This window comes from Salmo trutta, chromosome 1 (genome assembly GCF_901001165.1).
Source record: "Salmo trutta chromosome 1, fSalTru1.1, whole genome shotgun sequence".
In the NCBI taxonomy this organism is placed as follows: Eukaryota; Metazoa; Chordata; class Actinopteri; order Salmoniformes; family Salmonidae; genus Salmo; species Salmo trutta.
Genome location: NC_042957.1, coordinates 29,923,380 through 29,945,376, shown reverse-complemented (window position 1 = coordinate 29,945,376; position 21,997 = coordinate 29,923,380). Strand labels below are relative to the sequence as shown.

Below are 21,997 nucleotides of genomic sequence, written 5' to 3'. Positions count from 1 at the left end.
TCTTCCGATTGCATTGAGGAGTACACCACATCAGTCACTGGCTTTATCAATAAGTGCATCGAGGACGTCCCCCCCACAGTGACTGTACGTACATACCCCAACCAGAAGTCATGGATTGCAGGCAACATTCGCACTGAGCTAAAGGGTAGAGCTGCCGCTTTCAAGGAGCGGGACTCTAACCTGGAAGCTTATAAGAAATAATGCTATGCCCTCCGATGAACCATCAAACAGGCAAAGCGTCAATACAGGGCTAAGATTGAATCGTACTACACCGGCTCTGGCGCTCGTCTTATGTGGCATGGCTTGCAAACTATTACAGACTACAAAGGGAAGCACAGCTGCGAGCTGCCCAGTGACACGAGCCTACCAGACGAGCTAAATCACTTCTATGCTCTCTTCGAGGCAAGTAACACTGAAGCATGCATGAGGGCATCAGCTGCTCCGAATGACTGTGTGATCATGCTCTCCGTAGCCGACGTGAGTAAGACCTTTAAACATGTCAACATTCACAAGTCCGCGGGGCCAGATGGATTACCAGGACGTGTCCTCCGGGCATGTGTTGACCTACTGGCAGGTGTCTTCACTGACATTTTCAACATGTCCCTGATTGAGTCTGTAATACCAACATGTTTCAAGCAGACCACCAAAAGTCCTGTGCCTAAGAACACTAAGGCAACCTGCCTAAATGACTACAGACCTGTAGCACTCACGTCCGTTGCCATGAAGTGCTTTAAAAGGCTGGTCATACTCACATCAACACCATTATACCAGAAACCCTAGACCTACTCCAATTTGCATACCGCCCTTTCCCACCTGGACAAAAGGAACACCTACGTGAGAATGCTATTCATTGACTATAGCTCAGCATTCAACACCATAGTGCGCTCAAAGCTCATCACTAAGCTAAGGATCCTGGGACTAAATACCTCCCTCTGCAACTGGATCCTAGACTTCCTGATGGGCCGGGTAGGTAGCAACACATCTGCCACGCTGATGCTCAACACTGGAGCCCCTCAGGGGTGCGTGCCCAGTCCCCTCCTGTACTCCTTGTTCACCCACAACTGCGTGGCCAGGTACGACTCCAACACCATCATTAAGTTTGCAGAGGACACAACAGTGGTAGGCCTGATCACCGACAACGACGAGACAGCCTATAGGGAGGAGGTCAGAAACCTGGCCAGGGGGTGCCAGAATAACAACCCATCCCTCAACGTAACAAAGACAAGGAGATGATTGTGGACTACAGGAAAAGGAGGACCAAGCACGCCCCCATTCTTATCGACAGGGCTGTAGTGGAGCAGGTTGAAAGCTTCAAGTTCCTCGGTGTCCACATCACCAACAAACTAGAATGGTCCAAACACACCAAGACAGTTGTAAAGAGGGCACGACAAAGCCTATTCCCTCTCAGGAAACTAAAAAGATTTGGCATGGCTCCTCAGATCCTCAAAAGGTTCTACAGCTGCAACATCGAGAGCATCCTGACTGGTCGCATCACTGCCCGGTATGGCAACTGCTCGGCGGAAGGACGGCCCTACAAATTGTCAAAGACCCCACTCACCCCAGTCATAGACTGTTCTCTCTGCTACTGCATGGCAAGCAGTACCGGAGCACCAAGTCTAGGACCAAAAGGCTTCTCAACACCTTTTACCCCCAAGCCATAAGACTCCTGAACATCTAATCAAATGGCTACACTGACTATTTGCATTGTGTGTCCCCCCCCCAAACCCTCTACACTGCTGCTACTCTCTGTTTACCATATATACATAGTCCCTTTAACTATACATTCATCTACATAATACCTCAATTAGCCCGACAACCGGTGCCCCCACACATTGGCTACCCAAACTATCTGCATTGTGTCCCGCCACCCATCACCAGCCAACCCCTCTTTTACGTTACTGCTACTCTCTGTTTATCATGATGCATAGTCACTTAACCATACCTACATGTACATACTACCTCAGTTAGCCCGACTAACCGGTGCCTGTATATAGCCTCACTACTGTTATTATTCACTGTCTTTTTACTGTTGTGTTTTATTTCCTTACTTATCCATTGTTCACCTAATACCTATTTTTTACTTAAAAATTGCACTGTTGGTTAGGGCTTGTAAGTAAGCATTTCACTGTAAGGTCTACACCTGTTGTATTCGGAGCACGTGACAAATAAACTTTGATTTGAAATGTTGCGCAACATGAGTTCATGGGCTCTCATGAAGGGTTTTATTTGATTTTGGATTAACTTTGCATTGATGTCAGAGTGATTAGAGTGACAATAGAGTGCTGGCAGTTAGCATGTTTGGTGGGCTACTAATGACCATCAGAGCTTGGAGAAGCCTAATTACCGTGACTAAATGGTCACATGGAATTTGACTGCCATCATGACTCGTGATCGCCGGTGTGGCGGTAGTAAGGTGTCAACTGTAAAGTTTGGTGGAGAAGGAATAATGGTCTGGGGCTGTTTTTCATGGTTCGACCTAGGCCTCTTAGTTCCAGTGAAGGGGAATCTTAACACTACAGCAGCATACAATTACATTCTAGACAATTCTGTGCTTCCAACTTTGTGGCAACAGTTTGGGGAAAGACCTTTCTTGTTTCAGCATGACAATGCCCCCATGCACAAAGTGAAGTCCATACAGAAATGGTTTGTCGCGATTGGTGTGGAAGAACTTGACTGGCCTGCACAGAGCCTTGAACTCAACCCCATTGAACACCTTTGGGATGAATTGGAATGCCGACTGTGAGCCAGGCCTAATCGCCCAACATCAGCGCCCGACCTAACTAATGCACTTGTGGCTGAATGGAAGCAAGTCCCCGCAGCAATGTTCCAACATCTAGTGGAAAGCCTTCCCAGAAGAGTGGAGGCTGTTATAGCAGCAAAGGGGGACCAACTCCATAATAATGCCCATGATTTTGGAAGGAGATGTTTGACAAGCAGGTGTCCACATACTTTTGGTCATGTAGTGTAAAAAGGGAAAGTCAGCTCACTGTTTTGCTCCTATCGAACTTCATAATTTAATAAAGCTTTGGCGATTAAGATTTATTTGAAGCTGTCTCACCAGCCAAACACGGTCTTTATGGACGGTCTTACTTGATTACATTCGGCAGAACAAAAAGAAAACAGCCTTCATTGAAAGGAGGGGAGGCTATGCTTGCTTGTTAATAAAATAAAACAAAATGGGGAAAAAACATTAGTGTTTTGTTTCTAAATATGAAGTATACATGCACCAAATCACATCTTATTCCATGCACATATGGGCTGTATAGGCTGCGTTTCCGCTGTCAAAATTCATGCCATAACCAACTGTGTTACCGCTTAAACCAGATTTTGGTTGGTCTTAAATAGGTCTGGATAATGCCAGTGGCCAGTTTTTACATGACGAACTAACATGCGTTTGACACTAGTGCTGCCTTAACGCTAGCCGAAAATAGCGTCTCATACGTTCTGTACAAAGGCATTCGTTTCTGTACTTGAGTCAATGGGAAGCTATTTGTCAATTACAGTACATTTCAAAATGTGTTTGGGCTGTCTTAATACAATTTATGTGTGCTTGAGTGTTTTGTTTTTAGTAGATTAGTACCATGTAATTTAACTTATAGTATTTATTTCAATGTCATAACATACGTCAAAACAACATCAGATTGGTTTGCAACAAATTGTTTAATAATGATACTGCAGAAAACACAGTTTATTCATAGTGTGTTATAATCTTTCTGGGATACAGTTTTGTTTTAAAAAAAGCATAAGTTGCTAGACTACATTTAAGTCATACTTACAGTAGTGAATGCATACATTTTCATACTTTTTTCCCCCCATACTAGTCCCCCGTGAGAATCGAACCCACAACCCTGGCATTGCAACCGCCATACTCTACCTACCGAGCTACACAGGACTGCACAGGGACTATAACAACTGTTATAACCTTTGGGTATGACAACCGTCACATTCAGGAGAGGGCAACTCTGCTGTTGACAAAACGTAGTCAAAATGTCTGAAAACATTATCACCTAAATGTCTGACAAACATCTAGTCACAATTAAGTTAAAAACCACAGCAACCAAGAAAAATCAACTTGAACAATAAACACGAGGAGAAAATCATATGACAGAAGTTAATTCTGTAAATAGAAAACCAGCTGTTTGGTCCATTATTGAAGATTAGCAGTAATAAACAGAAGAAATAACCACATTTAAAAATAGACATTTAATCCCACAGTGTGTCAAAGCATCTACACTGCCTGACTGCTGTGATAATAAGCATAATTTAGGTCCTGATTTAGGAGACCCGATCAAGGCTCAAATGCAAACAGTGCACGGTTGGAATAAAGGAGATATTAGTGTGATTCATTGGGATGACAGTGTATTCAGTAGATTTTCAGCACGAGGCCTTACTTTGGTCCCCATTTACAGTGCAGTATAGGCCTACACATCCAGTACTTGCAATTTCAAGTATTAGTATCAAATACAATTCCCTCCCCCAATAGTATTATGTGACTGTCCACTCTTGGAAAGTAGGTGTCATCATGAAAATGTTGTTTTAGTATTGGGAAGAAAGTCGCTACTTTTTGTTTATCAAATACATTGATATAAACAGAACACATTTATTTGTATTTAAATACAAAAGGTAATAGCTGTATTCATAGTAATAAAATATCAAGGGCAGGAGTGCTTTACAGATTGGAAACACAAAGGCTAAGAAGCCATTAGATAATACACATTTGTGTTGGTACTTGATGTGGCTTTGGATAGATAGGCCTACTGTTTGTCATGCTCTCCTCATCAGGTAATGTAATGTGGCCTCTGGGCCAGTGAGGGGCAGTAGAGTGCTAATCCTGGTCTGGGGAGGTTGTTTCAGGCTCTGGTCTAGCAGGTCCGCTCATGATCACTGCTCTCAGACAGGTTGTTGCTGGGGGTTTCTTGGGCACTGGCGTGGGCGGCTGAAGACAACACCTCCTCAAAACTCCCTCCACCTCCTTGGCTTCCTACCTTGGTCTGCTCCAAATCCAAAAACAACCACAGAAATGCATAGGCACACAAACGCACACACACACACACACACACACACACACACACACACACACACACACACACACACACACACACACACACACACACACACACACACACACACACACACAAACAAAACAACATTTTAATATAGGCTATTGTCGAGAATCTGTTTGAACTTTCAGCAGGGTTGTTAGAAACACCAGAGATTACGACATCAGGCTCAAATGCGCACATTCAAAGTGGAGCAATTGTTCTCCTGAGGGTAGTGTTTAACCTCAATTAGCCGAGGTGTAAAAATAGCCAAAAGTTTGCCTGAGCTAAAGGAAGTGAAGCTTAACAAGAAAGACCTCCATAATGTTTACTCCCTTATATTGAGTTTACTTAGGCCGGGATTCAATCCGATTGTTCTTTGTCCGCAATGGCGCAATTTAAAGGTAAATTCAGATTGAGCCGAGACATGCAGCGTTTACCGTGAATGTGTTCTACGCAAACCCGGGAACATTGCCTTTAGTACGCGCATTGCGGACAAAGCACGCTCGGATTGAATCCCGGCCTTACTTCAACATTACGTAAATCTCTGTCATTGCTTTGACAGCAACATGTGTTATGTTTCACATTACCTTTATGTTGGAAACGGTGCTTTCAACCTTCTCCTCAAAGGACTTGAAACTGGGCGAGTTCCTAATGGGATGAAAATCAGTTCAGTTTCATGCAATACTATTACTTTAGTATACAACATGTATGTTTATATCTATCTGAGCCACCATACTGTACCTGTACTTTTGTGTACACTTATTAAAGCTTCCTGTATTTACAGTGCTCTGCTAAAGCTACCGTTACTTACAGTGCTTTGTTAACAAAACACTGGGAGAAGTCCTGTATGCTCAGTGTTATAGAAAGGTCACTTTTTCTAGTGTTACGATGCCACACGTCTCTCTTTGGATAAACAGGTCAGATAGCTAGAAATGTATTAATCTTCTCCTGATGACTGCAGCAGGATATGCCAATGTTACAATCAAAAAGCCTCACATATAAATTCGGAACCAATACCAATTCTACTCACAATGCTTACAAACGCTCAGCCTTTAAGACAATGAGAATGGGTGGGTGGCTAAGGATGGGGATCTAGTGGAGGATTAAGTCTATCACTACACACAAAGCAGGCTACACACAATTACCTCATAACGGGCATGCTCATTGAGTGGCGAATAGAGTAGCTGTCCCAAGAGAGCATGGCCCAGGTAAGAGAGGAGTTAAATCATTAACATGAATTTACAGAAAGCAGAAATCACACACGTACGCACGCGCACACACACACACACACAATCGCGCACGCAGGCACACACACACACACACACAGCAAGCACTCCCTCTAGTCTACAGTAATTCAGCAGGGCAACTTTCTAGACATTTCTATAATGTAGATTTACCCATCATCTGATTGCCTTAAAAAAACAACAAAATATTTTAGAGGAATCGAATGGCTTATATTGTAATATGATATATGTTCTTAGACAACTTTGTCATGCCGTATCGCCTAAAGTGATGACTCATTCATATGTATATGACTAACAACTTCGACAGAGAACTAGTAATGCTACATCTACAGAAGGTACAAAAGAGAAAGACAAATGATCTAAACTGTAACTATACTGAACTACCCACAAGTAAAACATGCTATGGTCAACAACAGTCAAAGTCATGCATGCCTACTGGTCAGTTTGTAACAGATCTGAGGAGTTCACTATGAGGTTTATGTGTATACACATCCACTGTAGGTTATAATGTGACTGCACTGGAACTAACTGTGTGTCTGACTAATCAAATCAAGGGATTCCTGGAATTAATCCCATTCAGTTGGTTGTCATCTTCTTACCATTATATCTTAATCACACTCATATTTACGTAAGCAATGGCCTTTGTCGGTCTTCTGACTAGTTTCAGTGCAGTCACTGCAAACTCGTCTATCTGACTCTAAATCAGAGGTATAATACAACCAACAACACTAAAACACAATTTCTTACCCAAGTGAATTTGATCTTTGGATGCATAGAAAAAGATGAAGAAACAAACACATTTAAGACATTTGTCCTGACAGTATCGCGTGTCCTACCAACACTTTACATCAGGCTACTTCATTTTGGAATCACGGCAGAGTTGAATTAAACATCTATTCAAGAAAAGCCAAATTCAAAGATCCAGTGCGCGCACACACACTTCAAACACACATTTAACCAATCATCAAAGCTCTGGTTATCATGCCATATACTGTATCCTTACAGTACTGTATACACTATGCATTAGAATGCAAACAACCTGCGGTCTGTAGTGTAAGGGAGTCACCCAAGTAAAGCCCACTGCAAACTTCACCCCCAGGGCAACATACTGTACCTTGCTCTCCATGGTTCCTCATAGCTAAATATTTGGTTTGGCATATTTCAACCGATGTAAGTCAGCCAGGGCACACCTTTTTTTTACATTTCACTGGGCAACATAGTGAACAGGGTTTATGAAAATAACGTGTTCTACTGTATTTTCAATTCACACGAATAGTCCACACAGGGACAAACTAATTGGCATGCACACACACATGCACACTAGGTGGCATACCTTCTGGGATACATTAACTCAAGGCCAAACATGCTGCAATACATAAAAGGAATATCTATTTGTCTCTCTGGATTATTGTTCAACATGATTTTATACATAACATTGGTTAGTTAATACACTATTAAAAACCTGCGGTGGTGAGTCTTTTGCTATTATCATGCAATAATGATGACGACATTAAAATAACAAAACAAAGACTCTTGACACGTCTACAACACACACTAAATGACATGGACAGGCATAACAGTAAATCACCGTTTTTCTTTGTCGTGGCTAGTCTGAGTATTGCATTACTAGTGACACCGGGGCCAGCTGTCTATGATATGATAGCTCCCCAGTGGCTGAGTGTGCCCCTGCAAAGCCAGCATACAGGCCAGCAATGGATCTCCATTGTGCCACCCTGCCCAGTCAGATCTCTGGGTCTTCAGGGCAGAGATTGGTCAGCAGACACCCAGAGGGTTACTGATCCCCCCCACCCCCTCCACTCCACCCCAGGCTGCATCCAATCTGGCCTGCAGAAAGCTGCTTACTCTGGGCTTATGCAACACAAACATGCCCCCTGCAACAGACTGTCTGGGTCAACCCCAGCAACAATTAGGATTGGGCACCCGACAGACCGGCTGCAGAAAAGTGGAGACGAGGATGGTCATTCTGACTGGAGGCCCCCTTGTATTCTGTCTCAATAGCTGTAGGCTAAAAGATGTAGTCGTAGTGTAAGGCTTCACTTGATTGGATAGGAAATATGTTGATGTTGTTGTTATAGGCACCAGTGACACCGTACCTCATATCCCCAAACTTCCTGCTGATGGCTGTTCCCAATGTGGTGAAAGCTGCTGATGTCTTCTGCCCTGCCGTGCTCAACGTCTCCGACGTCTTTTTGTACCTGGACAAATGAAAAGTCAAGACAGTAATTATCAAAACAGACACAGGACAGGAAACCACAGGACAGCCACTCTTGTTCTCTTCTTGTCCCTGTCCGGAGCACTGTTCACTCCACACACACAGATTAGTTTCATAGTCAGAGTCGGAGCAAGGGTGTAACTGATACTCCAGCTCAGTATCACAATCAGTCAGGGATTCATACATCTATAAAAACAGGATGAGGGGAGCATGGCACAGATAACAAAGACTCAGTGTTTCCCCATGTTTTAACTCCTATTGATGCTGCAGAATCTCTGGGAAACAGAGGAGCGCATCGCTTTGATTATTTGTACAGCTTATACCACTGTTAGGGCACTGGCCTACAAAGAGAAGCCATTGATTTTCCTCTTTATTCTCTAGTTCTAAAAGCCTGGTAGTCTGCAGAGTGCCTGGCTTCCAACCTCTCACATCCCCAGCCCCTAGAGCCTGATTACCTCTCAGTGCATTACACACAGACTGCATGGAAACCTAAGAAACTCCTGCACTTCCCTGAGCACCAGCCCATGCCATCACCTTATCGGATTTGAGTCCTGCTATTTCAAGACAAAGCGCTTACTGCATTTGTGAGATGCATTAAGTGCAATGCGTTAATCTGGCTAACGCTTTTGCTGTGGGAGGTAATTCTGAGAAGAATGTGGTCCTCCAGCTCACTTAAGTACTGAGTCTAACTAGTGTGGCGCCTGAAGTGAGAAAGACCAGAGAGAGGAGAGGGAAAAGAAAAGAGAGAAGAAGCCTGAGAAATATTGTCACCTAACATCAACATCAACTGATGCCAACAACAAACCACACTGACAATAGATACAGCTCGGCCGTTATGGCGGAGTTGCTGACCTCCTTTACACTTGGCCCCGTTGCCTTGGTTTTGCATTGGTGTTGAGACTGGAGATTGGGGAGGTGTGTCGTGGCATTTACACAGTGGAGGCCCATTCCTCTCCTCTCCCTCCAGCCAATGATCTCTCAGCACCACCAGATCTGCTTGACCCTAGCGGTTTGCAGTTCCCCCTCACCATGGAAACGGTGATTGGAGAAGGGTGCTCTGCCCATTTGAGCGCCTAGTTAAAGCGTGACTCTGGTAACTGAATAACTAGGGACATACAAGGTCACTCTGGAGACACAGGCAGAGATGGAGGACTGAAATCTAGGCCTATTGTATAGCTGTTCACTGAAAATGGCTATATATACAGTACTGACCTATATGAGCCTGAAGCTGCTGTTTGTTTTTACTGGCTTCCTCCCATGGATAGATGTGTCCTGGGCCAGGCAGACAGTCAGGCAGCACTGTGCTGCTTTAGATGTCACATCACCATTAGGCTGCTTGCTCCCTGTCATTATCTGCCTCAATGAGCCTGATCAGACCGGATCCATACATTCATCACTCTGTGACACCCATAAAGGCAATCTCTGGTGACAGGAGCAAAACATCTAGAGGGCGCGAGTGCTATTTCTCTCTTTCCTTCCCAAATGCCAAACGTATGCACTTTCTCTGAGACAGCCTTTGAATGGCAACAATAGGAGTCTAGTTTAGATTCCCCCTCCCCCTGGCTTCATGCACACTGGCGTGTAACATATTTTATACCTACCACTCAAGCGTAATACACACACTGAATGATGTTGGGTACTTACGCAGTGGAAGTCTGCATGTCGTACCAGCTCCTGTTGAAGTTCTGTTTGAGCTCACTGAGTGGTGTTATCCCCAGTTTGGCTTTGAGCTCTGAGTGGTGTTTCTCTTTGGAGGCCAACACTTGCCTCAGGGTGGAGATTTCTTCCTCTAACTAGAGGGATAAACATAGAAAGACATAGAGAGAGAGAGAGAGAGAGAGAGAGAGAGAGAGAGAGAGAGAGAGAGAGAGAGAAGTTAAGACATGAGAGATATAGAGAATGAGAGTGATGCTAATTTCCATTAGGGCTTAAGCATTCCAAATGAATTCTCTATAAAGCAAATAAGGTAACACATGGACAAAATGTGTTATATCCCAGTCCTTATCAGCAAATAAAGTATATTTCTTGGATGAAGCTTACTATGCTACGAATGGCTACAAAAGTCAATTTCAGCTACATATACGTACGTGTTGGTAATATAATAATAATATAGTGTTAAACTGAGGGACCTGAAGTACAGAACACTGGCTCTTCCATAACACAGTAAAGTGTATTTGGCCTGAGGTCAACACCAGGGGAAACAACAGTGACGAGGAGTAACAACTGTAAACCCAAATCCCAATTGATGCTGACTCATAATATGCAAAGGAGCTCTGCTGCAAGCGCTGCCAAGATTTACATAACTCATAATGCCCTCTACTTCCGCTCCTATTTCCAGATAAGATCTCTCTCCCATGGTCCAACACAGTTTGCCTATGTGAGATAGATCAGTGTACCAACTTCTTAACCATCTCTCCCCTCGAAGGTTGAACAGAATGTATCCATCTCCAAGATAGCGCTTCCTGAATCCAACACGATCAACATACCAAGCTAAACATTGAAAAACAGAGCGGTGTAAAGTGCTGATGAGAGGGACTACCTTAGTGAGTTCACTCAATATTTCCTCCCTCTCCTCATCGGTCACAGTGTTGTAGAGGTCCACTTCTGACACCATTTCTTCATCTACTTCTGTTAGAGGCTCTGGGTCCAGCAAACCTGAGGAGAGATAGACGATTAAAACACAAAACAAACCCCAAAAGTTAGAATACTCCAGACTTACAGTACCACTCATTCAAGGGTTATTCTTTATTTTTTACATTGTAGAATAATAGTGAAGAAATCAAAACTATGAAATAACACATATGGAATCATGTAGTAACCATTCTCTCCACCAGCTTCATGAGGTAGTCACCTGGAATGCATTTAAATTAACAGGTGTGCCATGTTAAAAGTTAATTTGAGGAATTTATTTCCTACTTAATGCATTTCAGCCAATCAGTTGTGCTGTGACAAGGTAGGGGTGGTATACAGAAGATAGTCCTATTTGGTAAAAGACCAAGTCAATATTATGGCAAGAACAGCTCAAATAAGCAAAGAGAAACGACAGTCCATCATTACTTGAAGACACCTTTGAAAGTTTCTTCAAGTGCAGTCGCAAAAACCACCAAGCGCTCTGATGAAACTGGCTCTCATGAGGACCGCCACAGGAAAGGAAGACTCAGAGTTACCTCTGCTGCATAGGATAAGTTCATTAGAGTTACCAGCCTCAGAAATTGCAGCCCAAATAAATGCTTCACAGAGTTCAAGTAACAGACACATCTCAACATCAACTGCTCAGAGGAGACTGCGTGAATCAGGCCTTCATGGTCGAATTCCAGCAAAGAAACCAATACTAAAAGGACACCAATAAGAAGAAGAGACTTGCTTGGGTCAAGAAACACGAGCAAAGGACATTAGACCGGTAGAAATATGTCCTTTGGTCTGATGAGTCCGAATTTGAGATATTTGGTTCCAACCGCTGTGTATTTGTGAGATGCAGAGTAGGTCAACAGATGATCTCCACATGTGTGGTTCCCACCGAGAAGCGTGGAGGATGAGGTGTGATGGTGCTTTGCTGGTGACTGTCTGTGATTTATTTAGAATTCAAGGCACACTTAACCAGCATGGCTACCACGGCATTCTGCAGCGATATGCCATCCCATTTGTTTTTCAACAAGACAATGACCCAACACACCTCCAGGCTGTGTAAGGGCTATTTGATCAAGCAGGAGAGTGATGGAGTGCTGCATCAGATTACCTGGCCTCCACAATCACCCGACCTCAACCCAATTGAGATGGTTTGGGATGAGTTGGACTGCAGAGTGAAGGAAAAGCAGCCAACAAGTGCTCAGCATATGTGGGAACTCCTTCAAGACTGTTGGAAAAGCATTCCAGGTGAAGCTGGTTGAAAGAATACCAAGAGTGTGCAAAGCTGGCATTAAGGCAAAGGGTGGCTACATTGAAGAATCTCAAATATAAAATATATTTTGATTTGTTTAACACTTTTCTTTGTTACTAGATGATTCCATATGTGTTATTTCATAGGTTTGATGTCTTCACAATTATTCTACAATGTAGAAAATAATAAAAAAAAATAAAGAAAAAAACCCTTGAATGAGTAGGTGTGTCCAAATTTTGGACTGGTTCTGTACATACACTGAGTGTACAAACATTTTCCTAATATTGAGTTGCACCCCCTTTTGCCCTCAGAAAAACCTCAATTTGTCGGGCATGGTCTCAAAAAGTTTCCACAGGGATTTTGGCCCATGTTGACTCCATTGCTTCCAACAGTTGTGTTAAGTAGGCTGGATGTCATTTGGGTGGTGGCACATTCTTAATACACACGGGAAACTGTTAAGTGTGAAAAACCCAGCAGCTCTGCAGTTCTTGACACACTCAAACCGGTGCACCTGGCACCTACTACCATACCCTGTTCAAAGGCACTTCAATATTTTGTCTTGCCCATTCACCCTCTGAATGGCACATATACACAATCCATGTCTCAAAGCTTACAAATCCTTCTTTAACTTGTCTCCTCCCCTTCATCGACACTGATTGAAGTGGATTTAACAAGTGACATCAATAAGGGATTATACCTTCCCCCTGGTGAGTTTGTCACGGAAAGAGGAGGCGTTCCTAATGTTTTGTACACTCATTGTATAGTGGAGAGACAATCATATAAAGTATGTTTTTGCAAATAACAAAGAAACTCAGGCACCCATTCAAATCGTCTAACTCGAAGAGATGATTCAGGCTACGGCAAGACATACCCCCCAATCTGTTGCCATCGTAACACGAACACAGTACGGCCAGAATTAACCTGAACGCCACCCTCCATCACTGTGACAATGGCAATATTCCCATTATGACCTCACCACACGTTTAACAACCACCTTTAGAGACACTGACTGTAATTATCTACGCTAGAGCTTCCATTTTCAATCCTCTGTTTATTTTTATACATGTAAAGCTAAGATATATTCTGGATAGTTTAAGGAAAAGTCATGCTTATCCCCTTCCATAAGGCCACCAGTTGTCTGTTAGAGTAACCGTCCTGTATGTTGTCTCTACTTAAAACATGAATTAATGAATGTGTATAACTAAATAGGAGCACAAATCTATTGCTTATTGTTTTTTATTACATTGTTTTCTTTTCTTATTTGATTTTATATATAAACAAAAATATTTAGGGGGGGTATATCTATTGCTTATGGAACCTAATGGTGATCTAATTACATGACCATATGTGTGTGTGCATGCGTTCGTTCGTGCGTGTGTTTCCAGTTACAATACAAGCTAAACCAGACAAACAACTTCCTGGTATGTGAAGCACTGAGTGTCTGATCAATATCTGACTGATGAAGTAATGGCCAAAGCCCCGGCATGGTGTACCCTCAGCAGATTAGATCAGCCATTAATCAAGTGAATTTGAACTAAAATGTTTATTGCTTAAACATAACATGCCATCTAAACCTAAGGGATGTTATTGAGCAGTAACCAGTGTCCTAAGATGACCGTAGGTAGGGGATGTTGTTGTCAAGACAACGAGGCCAACAAACAAGCAGGAGTCACATCTTTGAGGCCTGGCCTCTCATTACATCCAGCAGATGATTGGAGTGGCGTGGCACAGAGCTTGTGATGCAGTTCGGCCACATAACCCAATCACTTTCTCATCAGAAGCCTTTGGAGCGGATCCCTTCGCTTGGAGCCCCACCATGTACACAGTATACATTCTAGCACTCTTCTACTGCATCACTCTCTTCTCTATTGTCATCTTGCCAGGCCTCAGTGACTCTAATAGTAGACGTATTTTAAGAGTAAAAAATATATAATAATAACCTGCACTTGTCTTTTCCTACTAGCACTGTGCTGATAGCTATTTTATTGAGGAAAAATGTACTTACAACGATTGTTATATGTGGTTGTCTCACCTGGCTATCTTAAGATGAATGCACTAATTGTAAGTCGCTCTGGATAGGAGCGTCTGCTAAATGACTAAAATGTAAAAGTTAATTACTCTACGACTTTATCCTATTTTTCTAGAATGGGACTATTTCAGTTTGAACAACTGTTTCTATGTTTTCGCTGTGATGAGTTATGAGTACGTTGCTTAGCAACTTCCCATGCAGACGAGCAAGCCTAACATTATCATTGATTGAATCCTTGTGTTGTCCTTAAGACACTTCAATCCTTCAACACCGGGCTGACTCATTTTAAAATCAGCAAACAATCCCTGTCTTTACCTCAGAGGACCACAGACAGTATACACACAATGGTACAAAAGTGATGTTGTTTGCGTTGCCAATGTGAGGTTCCATCCATCAGCATTGCTCCTGGGGCACTGAAAGAGGTCCCTACGATACATTAACATTGGCTCAGGTTCATAAAAAAATCGATATGGTAATCAATATCAAAGAGCATTAACAGGAAACCATGCAGGCTTGATTAAGAGTGGATTGATGGGCTCGTGACTTTCCTTTTTGACTTTGTGGCAACATGTCACCTGAACATCATATTATTGGTACACCGGTGACTCTAAACCTCACCCCGGCCCAGCCCCTCCCCTCCCACGCCTCAGTCTGATTCAATTAACCATCACATACATGGCTGAGGGAGAGAGAGAGACTCTGGCCAAGGAGTAAACACAGAACTACACCACAATTAGTAGGGGTTCAGTAACACTACATTAACTATGAAAAGGACACCCGACCTCGTTTTCGCTCTCTGATTTGGGAATCTATTTCAGATAATCTGCCGCCCCATCCAAAAAACGGCATTGTCACATTCCGAGTCCGGGTCAGTTGGTCTGGGTTGTCTGAAGGCGTTTGCCGAGTCTCGCCTGCGACGTTGTCCTGAAAGTAGGAGCCCCGCGGCTCAGTGACTGTGGCGTGACAACTCATCCTCACCCAACTCACACTCATCATATTCAGCAGCACAGGGGCCAGAGCTGGAGAAATACACTCTCTTTTTCACATGCTAGGTCCTCAAAGGCATCATTGTTTTACTCTACAACCCTTATCCAGAGATACAGTCGTTAGCATTGACAGCTAGCCTAGTGTTGTTCACACGAAATCAGTCATCTGCGTGGAGACCTGAAATTAACCTAAATGCGAACTGAGAGGCCTGCCTCTCACACTGTGGCTGCTCTAGCCGTGCTAAAGTCTCTGTCATCCAAGGTAAACTATCTGGCTATAAGTGATGACATCACAGTGGGTGTCTCTCAAAGAAGAAAAACAGGTTGTCTTCCATTTTGATGACACATTTACTGATCCTCTCTCGCCTTGTACAGAGTAGCACTCTCATCTCATTATGGACTATTATCACCCCTCTAACTCAACGATGTTCAATGAGTTGACTCATGCAGTAAAATGACCTGCATTCTGTACTGACTGAGGAAACAAATCCTATAAGCTTAACAAAGTGTGTCAGACTCAGCAGGCAGCAAACACAACTGGGAAATGTTACTGGAAATGATCCCCAGTCCCCTTACCAATAATGAGATCGCTCATAACCATGGTAAATAAAATGTATAATTTAGTAAATAAACAGCTTAAGTTATCTGGAAATTAGTTCCCATTTTTGCTTCCATTTTAGGCCGCCATCTTGGCCTGTTACGTCATTTCTGGCCTGGCTGTAGTAATCAGTGGGATTTTCCCCTCGGATTATCCAACTAGATTTACCAAAGTCCTTCACCTCAGCCACGGCAGAATTAAGCATTGCGATATCTAGCGAAGTCAAAGATCCCATTTCAGATAGTCCTTTGACTGCAACTTCATCAAATGGTTGCTCTCAAACTCATCGTTTGAATTAACACTGTCAGGGGTGTTTTTATCCAATTTGTGGAGGGGCCAAAGTGTGGTGAAAGTGAGTCAATCATTTATTCATTCATTCCCTCATAATAAAGAGACATATTTAAACAAGAATCAGGGATACTGCATACTTCCACATCACATGAACATTTCTGTGAAGGGCAGTCAGCTACACAGAGAAGCAAGCATACCTGTCCTGAGATGTCCTTGTCCCCTCTCTTCATTTGGTAGCAGAAACAAGGGGGAAAGATTACATTCCTTTAATGAAATTAGTAATAATTGATCAAATAGATAGGCCTATGCTACTTTGTCCAGGGAGGTCACATTTTCTAAACATATGCTTATAACATGTTCATACCAAGAGAAGAAATGCTGCAAAACAAATGTCCCGAAACATTTCTATCACATACGCAGATGAAAAAAAGTTTAAAATCAGAGGTGTTTCATGCTTTGCCTGATGAAGTTGACCCTTGTTAGGCAATTCATTTACAGATCCTTTGAGGTTCTATGCATACAGGGAACATTAAGTAACTGGAAACACCACAAGACCTAAAACATTCAGCTCAAACACAGCATGCAACTGATTGCAAGAGAACTGGAGTATTCTAAAATGGGAGTCTATCTATCTATGGGGCCAAGAAACATATCAAGAAGACATTAGCCTATTTTCTGGTTCAATTGTGCAGCATCAAGACAAATTAATGGATATAAATCCAAATCATTCTATTTATCTGCACATGCTATTACAATCCTGAAAGTATAATAAATATGCAATTGATGCTGCACAGGTTTACTGTTCCAATGTGGGCCAGAAATACTGCAACTACTGTAATACTACCAATAACAGGGGAAGTAGTCTAGTCTACAGATCAAAGGCCTGTCACCTTCAGGTTGCAGATGCACCTCAAACCCACTGGGCATAACCCACTCATCTGAATATGAGGTCTTACCCCATTCCCCTGCACCATCGCTCAGTACACTAGAGTAGTCGCTCAGTACACTAGAGTACAACTCTGATGACGATGCATTTGATGTCCATTAGGCAATGAATGGGGTGAAATACAAAATAGTAAGTTACACATAAACACAGGAACACACACACACACACACACACACACACACGACTGGTGTATAGTGTAGGTTACAGTGTTCATTCAGGCTGACTGTAACCTGATAACCTGAGGTTGATAAAAAACAATGCCTATACCTTGTTTGAACCAGAAAGTTGATTATAATAGTATTCAACTGATAATCTAGTGTGCACAAGTTAAGACAGCCATCTTGCTATTTGGATAATAGGGCCAACTACAAAGAAAGGCTCTCCAAAGCAGAATATCTATGGTCACAAGGTTTCAATTATTTGGTCAGATGGTCACTGTGGGAAGGGAAAATAGGTGGCCTTGAGCCAGTTACGGTTAGCAAAATGTATTTGAACCTAACAGAGAGACAGAGCAATACTAGATCCACATGAACTTGATCTTTTGTTACCATGCTGCAATGATGTTACACATAGAGCTCACCACCTTGTAGTCCTAAAACCGGAAAATATGTTACCTCTGGTTTTTTCAGCCATTCCCATGGAGAAAACGAATGGGGAAAGAATAGGGTTGTGGGATAAATGTAGAAAATAAGGTCTGAGGTTAACACAGGCTAAGGAGACCTTATACGTTTTGTTCTATGAGATAACAATATCTGTCAGTTAAAATGATCTTTATGAATTTGGAAGCCTTTATGTGCTTTATTAAATTACATAAATGCTTCAAAATTTAAAAAAGTGATGTTAGCCGATGAAGACTATCTATCTCATTGAACAAAACGTATAAGATCTCCTAAACCTGTGTTTACCACAGACCTTATTTTCGGCGTTTATCCCAAAACCTTACAAAAACTGCATTCATTTTCCCATAGGCTTTGTCCAACGAACCATGGCGGAGTTTAGTGCGTCCAAAAAGATGGCATTACTAATGCTCTCTATTGGACAGAAATGAAACGTTAACCACGTGCTCCATTAAGTAGACGCGTCATGTGATAACTGGTCGAAAATGGCTACTCTATTGATACACTTTTGTCTTTTGAGGTAGAATTTATTAAAAGTTTACACTTAATTTCACCTACCAAGACTATCATCACATATTCAAGTTAAACGGCTTAATAAGGTTATTTCTATTTTTATTAAGGTTAAGGCTATCAACTATGAATTCAGTAACAACAGTTTTCGTTCATCTCTCTGCTATTTATAAATAACAAATAGGCTAAATACACAATTAAATAAATGCAACAAAAATCCATAATGTGTAACATATTATTATACATTTTTCGAGAGTTTGAACGCTCACTCACCCTGTTGTCTGGTCTCCATTCGAAGCAGTATGATACAGTTGTCTACTTGAAGTAAATATGAATTGTTCTTCTGAAACAGCGCTTTAGACGTCGATACGGCAGCTCACTGCTGCGCTGTCAGACGCCAATGTTTACACTAGTTCCTTCACTGTCCATTACGGCACCGCCTCCATGGGCGGGGCTTCCAACATACACCAATGTTTACACTAGTTCCTCCACTGTCCATTACGGCACCGCCTCCATGGGCGGGGCTTCCAACATACACCAATGTTTACACTAGTTCCTTCACTGTCCATTACGGCACCGCCTCCATGGGCGGGGCTTCCAACATACACCAATGGCGGCGTGCTCAATTACCGAAACAGTGTTCAAACACTCTTTTATGTCGAACTAGCCACCTGATTTAGACTGATGATGCCAAATATGCAATTTGTTGAACGATATTTCTTGACAAAAAAACTCAAATGTAATGTTAAAATGCTGTCAGTTTCATGTACACTTAAATACATGATTGCCCAATGTTTCCGGTGGAGTGAAAGTGTAATGTAGCCAAGTTACTTATTTAGGCTGGTTGGGTAGTTTCATTACAGAATGTAACGACGCCACCTGCTGATACTTTGTGATTCTAGGCTTTGAGAATGTCTGACCAATTTACCCCCTCGTCTGTCAGAGCAGGGTAAATACATCTCCTGTCGTAAATTAGTTACATGAGATGATAGACATGAATTTTGATTAAACAGATTCAACACTTACTCTGTCATTTCCTGGTTGCTAAAATTCTAATAGTTCACCTAATTTCAGTTTATGTGACAAAACAAGCAAGTGTTGAGAATCATTGTACCATCTAAACCACTGTGAAATATATTTTCAATAACCAATAATATTGTATTTTATTTATTTACAATTATGGCCAGGTAAACATTTATCAGTAGACATGTTATTTATACTTTTGAAAATTATGCTGAATATACTCACTTTCTAAGAAGCAAAACATTTGATAGAAGATATAGACTCTCAAGATATCAGTCTTTCAGATGCAATGCACCATTCATGTTCAACTGGAACTCTTGATCATTCATTCTTTTTTGTTTTCATACATTTTTACAATACAGCCAATTTGGACTTTGGCCTGCTAATTTCCTGCAATTCTACAAGTTTTGCCATGGAGTTGAGAGAAAAATGTGAAGTTTTGAAGCTAATTTCCTGCAGTTCTACACATTTTACCATATCATGTTCATATGATATCTGAGTGAGAGTAACTAACAAAATCAACGGGGGCACCCTAGAGGTCAGGGCCCCTGGGCACGTGTCTTGATTACTACAAGGTTTAGATAGCTGGCTAGACTAACTTACCTAGCAATCTATAAAATCTTTGCTGACATGGGATAATTGAGTGACTGTCAGTGACTGGCATAACTGCTGATGCACTACCACATTTTGAAATGGCACGTTGTGTATTTTACTATCTACACTACATGGCCAAAAGTATGTGGACACCTGCTCATTGAATATCTCATTCCAAAATCATGGGCATTAATATGGAGTTGGTCCCCCTTTGCTGCTATAACTGCCTCCACTCTTCTGGGAAGGCTTTCCACTAGATGTTGGAACATTGATGCGGAGACTTGCTTCCATTAAGCCACAAGAGCATTAGTGAGGTTGGGCACTGATTAGGCCTGGCTCGCAGTTGGCGATCCAATTCTTCCCAAAGGTGTTCCATGGGGTTGAGGTCAGGGCTCTGTGCAGGCCAGTCAAGTTATTCCACACCGATCTCGACAAACGATTTCTGTATGGACCTCGCTTTGTGCACGGGGGCATTGTCATGCTGAAACAGGAAAGGGTCTTCCCCAAAGTTGGATGCACAGAATCGTCTATAATGTCATTGAACGCTGTAGCATGAATATTTCCCTGCATTGGAACTAATGGGCCTGGTACGAACCACGAAAAATATTCCCAGACCATTATTCCTCCTCCACCAAAATTTACAGTTGGCACTATTCATAAGTGCCAACAGCTCTAAGCATCAACCTCTCCTTCCTTCTATCCCTCCCTTAAGCTCTCCCCTCCCCCATAATCGAAAACATTCCCTTTAAGTGAGATTTGTTTTTTTTAACCATTCCTCTCCCTTACTGAATGGTTTGTCCTGTCTGAACTAGTTTCATTTCATTAGTGTTCTCCTGGCATCCGCCAAACCCAGATTTGTTCATCGGACTACCAGATGGTGAAGCCTGATTCATCACTCCAGAGAACGAGTTTCCACTGCTCCAGAGTCCAATGGCAGTGAACTTCACCACTCCAGCCGATGCTTGGGGTTGCGCATGGCGATTTTAGGCTTATGTGCGGCTGCTCGGCCATGGAAACCATTTTCATGAAGCTCCTGACGAACAGTTATTGTGCTGACATTGCTTCCTGGAACTCGGGAGTGAGTGTTGCAACCGAGGACGGGCGATTTTTACTTGCTACGCACTTCAGCACTTGGCAGTCCCATTCTGTGAGCTTGTGTGACCTACCACTTCGTGGCTGAGCCGTTGTTGCTCCTAGACGTTTCCACTTCACAGTAACAGCCCTTACAGTTGACTGGGGCAGCTCTAGCAGGGCAGAAATTTGACGAACTGACTTGTTGAACAGTGGCATCCTATGACGGTGCCACATTGAATGTCACTGAGCTCTTCAGTAAGGCCATTCTACTGCCATTTTTGTCTATGGAGATTGCATGGCTGTGTGCTCGATTTTATACACCTGTCAGCAACGGGTGTGGCTAAAATAGCCAAATCCACTAAATTGAAGGGGTGTCCACATACTTTTGTATATACTGTATAGTGTATCTACAAAGTTGAGACCCTGACTTACTTCCAAAACAAACAAAAAAGCCGCTTACACCGCTTATGCCTAGAAACAGCACTGAACACATCTCCCTCAAAGCAACAGCTGCTCTTTTCAGCTCTGATGTGTTTTTGAAAGACCTTGCATTCTGTAATCCTTCCATGAAAGTAATTTCAAACGGATTTTAAAGATTAAATGTTTCCATGTCTTATCAAAACACCATATGAAATTCTGTAATTCACTGGGAGTTTTAATATGGGTGTGCTTTATTTTATGCTGTACCAGGAATCAGTGTGGTAAGTACTAGTACTGGTAGCTGAGCTCCTCTCTGCAGCTCTGCCAAGTCTTATTCTGTCTTAGCTCTGTCAACAGGATGTCTGTGTCAGCTAGTATGAAGACAGAGGAGCACAGCCCCACACCATGAGGAAACAGTCCCAGAGACAGACATCAAGGCCACATTACAGAGTGAAACAGGAGGCAGGATATTCAATTGACTGGATGGAATTTTCATTATGATTAACAATTATT

At 42.4% G+C, this 21,997-nt stretch overlaps 1 protein-coding gene across 8 annotated transcripts; it reads right to left on the bottom strand.

The window, feature by feature from the left end:
- Nucleotides 1-3,641: 3,641 nt before the first annotated feature.
- On the bottom strand, nt 3,642-18,789 carry LOC115193579 (tumor protein D53 homolog). Of its 8 annotated transcripts, none has more exons than XM_029752378.1 (11): nt 18,647-18,789; nt 17,257-17,319; nt 16,498-16,524; nt 11,059-11,174; nt 10,164-10,312; nt 8,401-8,502; nt 7,034-7,048; nt 6,440-6,454; nt 6,188-6,226; nt 5,630-5,690; nt 3,642-4,994 (listed from the first exon to the last, which is right to left on the bottom strand). In XM_029752378.1, the coding sequence occupies exons 1-11, from the start codon at nt 18,663-18,665 to the stop codon at nt 4,863-4,865; spliced, it is 738 nt and encodes a 245-aa protein (XP_029608238.1). In that variant the 5' UTR covers nt 18,666-18,789; the 3' UTR covers nt 3,642-4,862. The 8 variants fall into 8 exon arrangements, with proteins under 8 accessions (XP_029608238.1, XP_029608225.1, XP_029608231.1 ...); XM_029752365.1 differs by lacking the exon at nt 18,647-18,789 and adding an exon at nt 17,861-17,894; XM_029752371.1 differs by lacking the exon at nt 18,647-18,789 and adding an exon at nt 17,861-17,894 and having other exon boundaries at nt 3,642-4,991.
- Between the last annotated feature and the right edge of the window lie 3,208 nt (nt 18,790-21,997).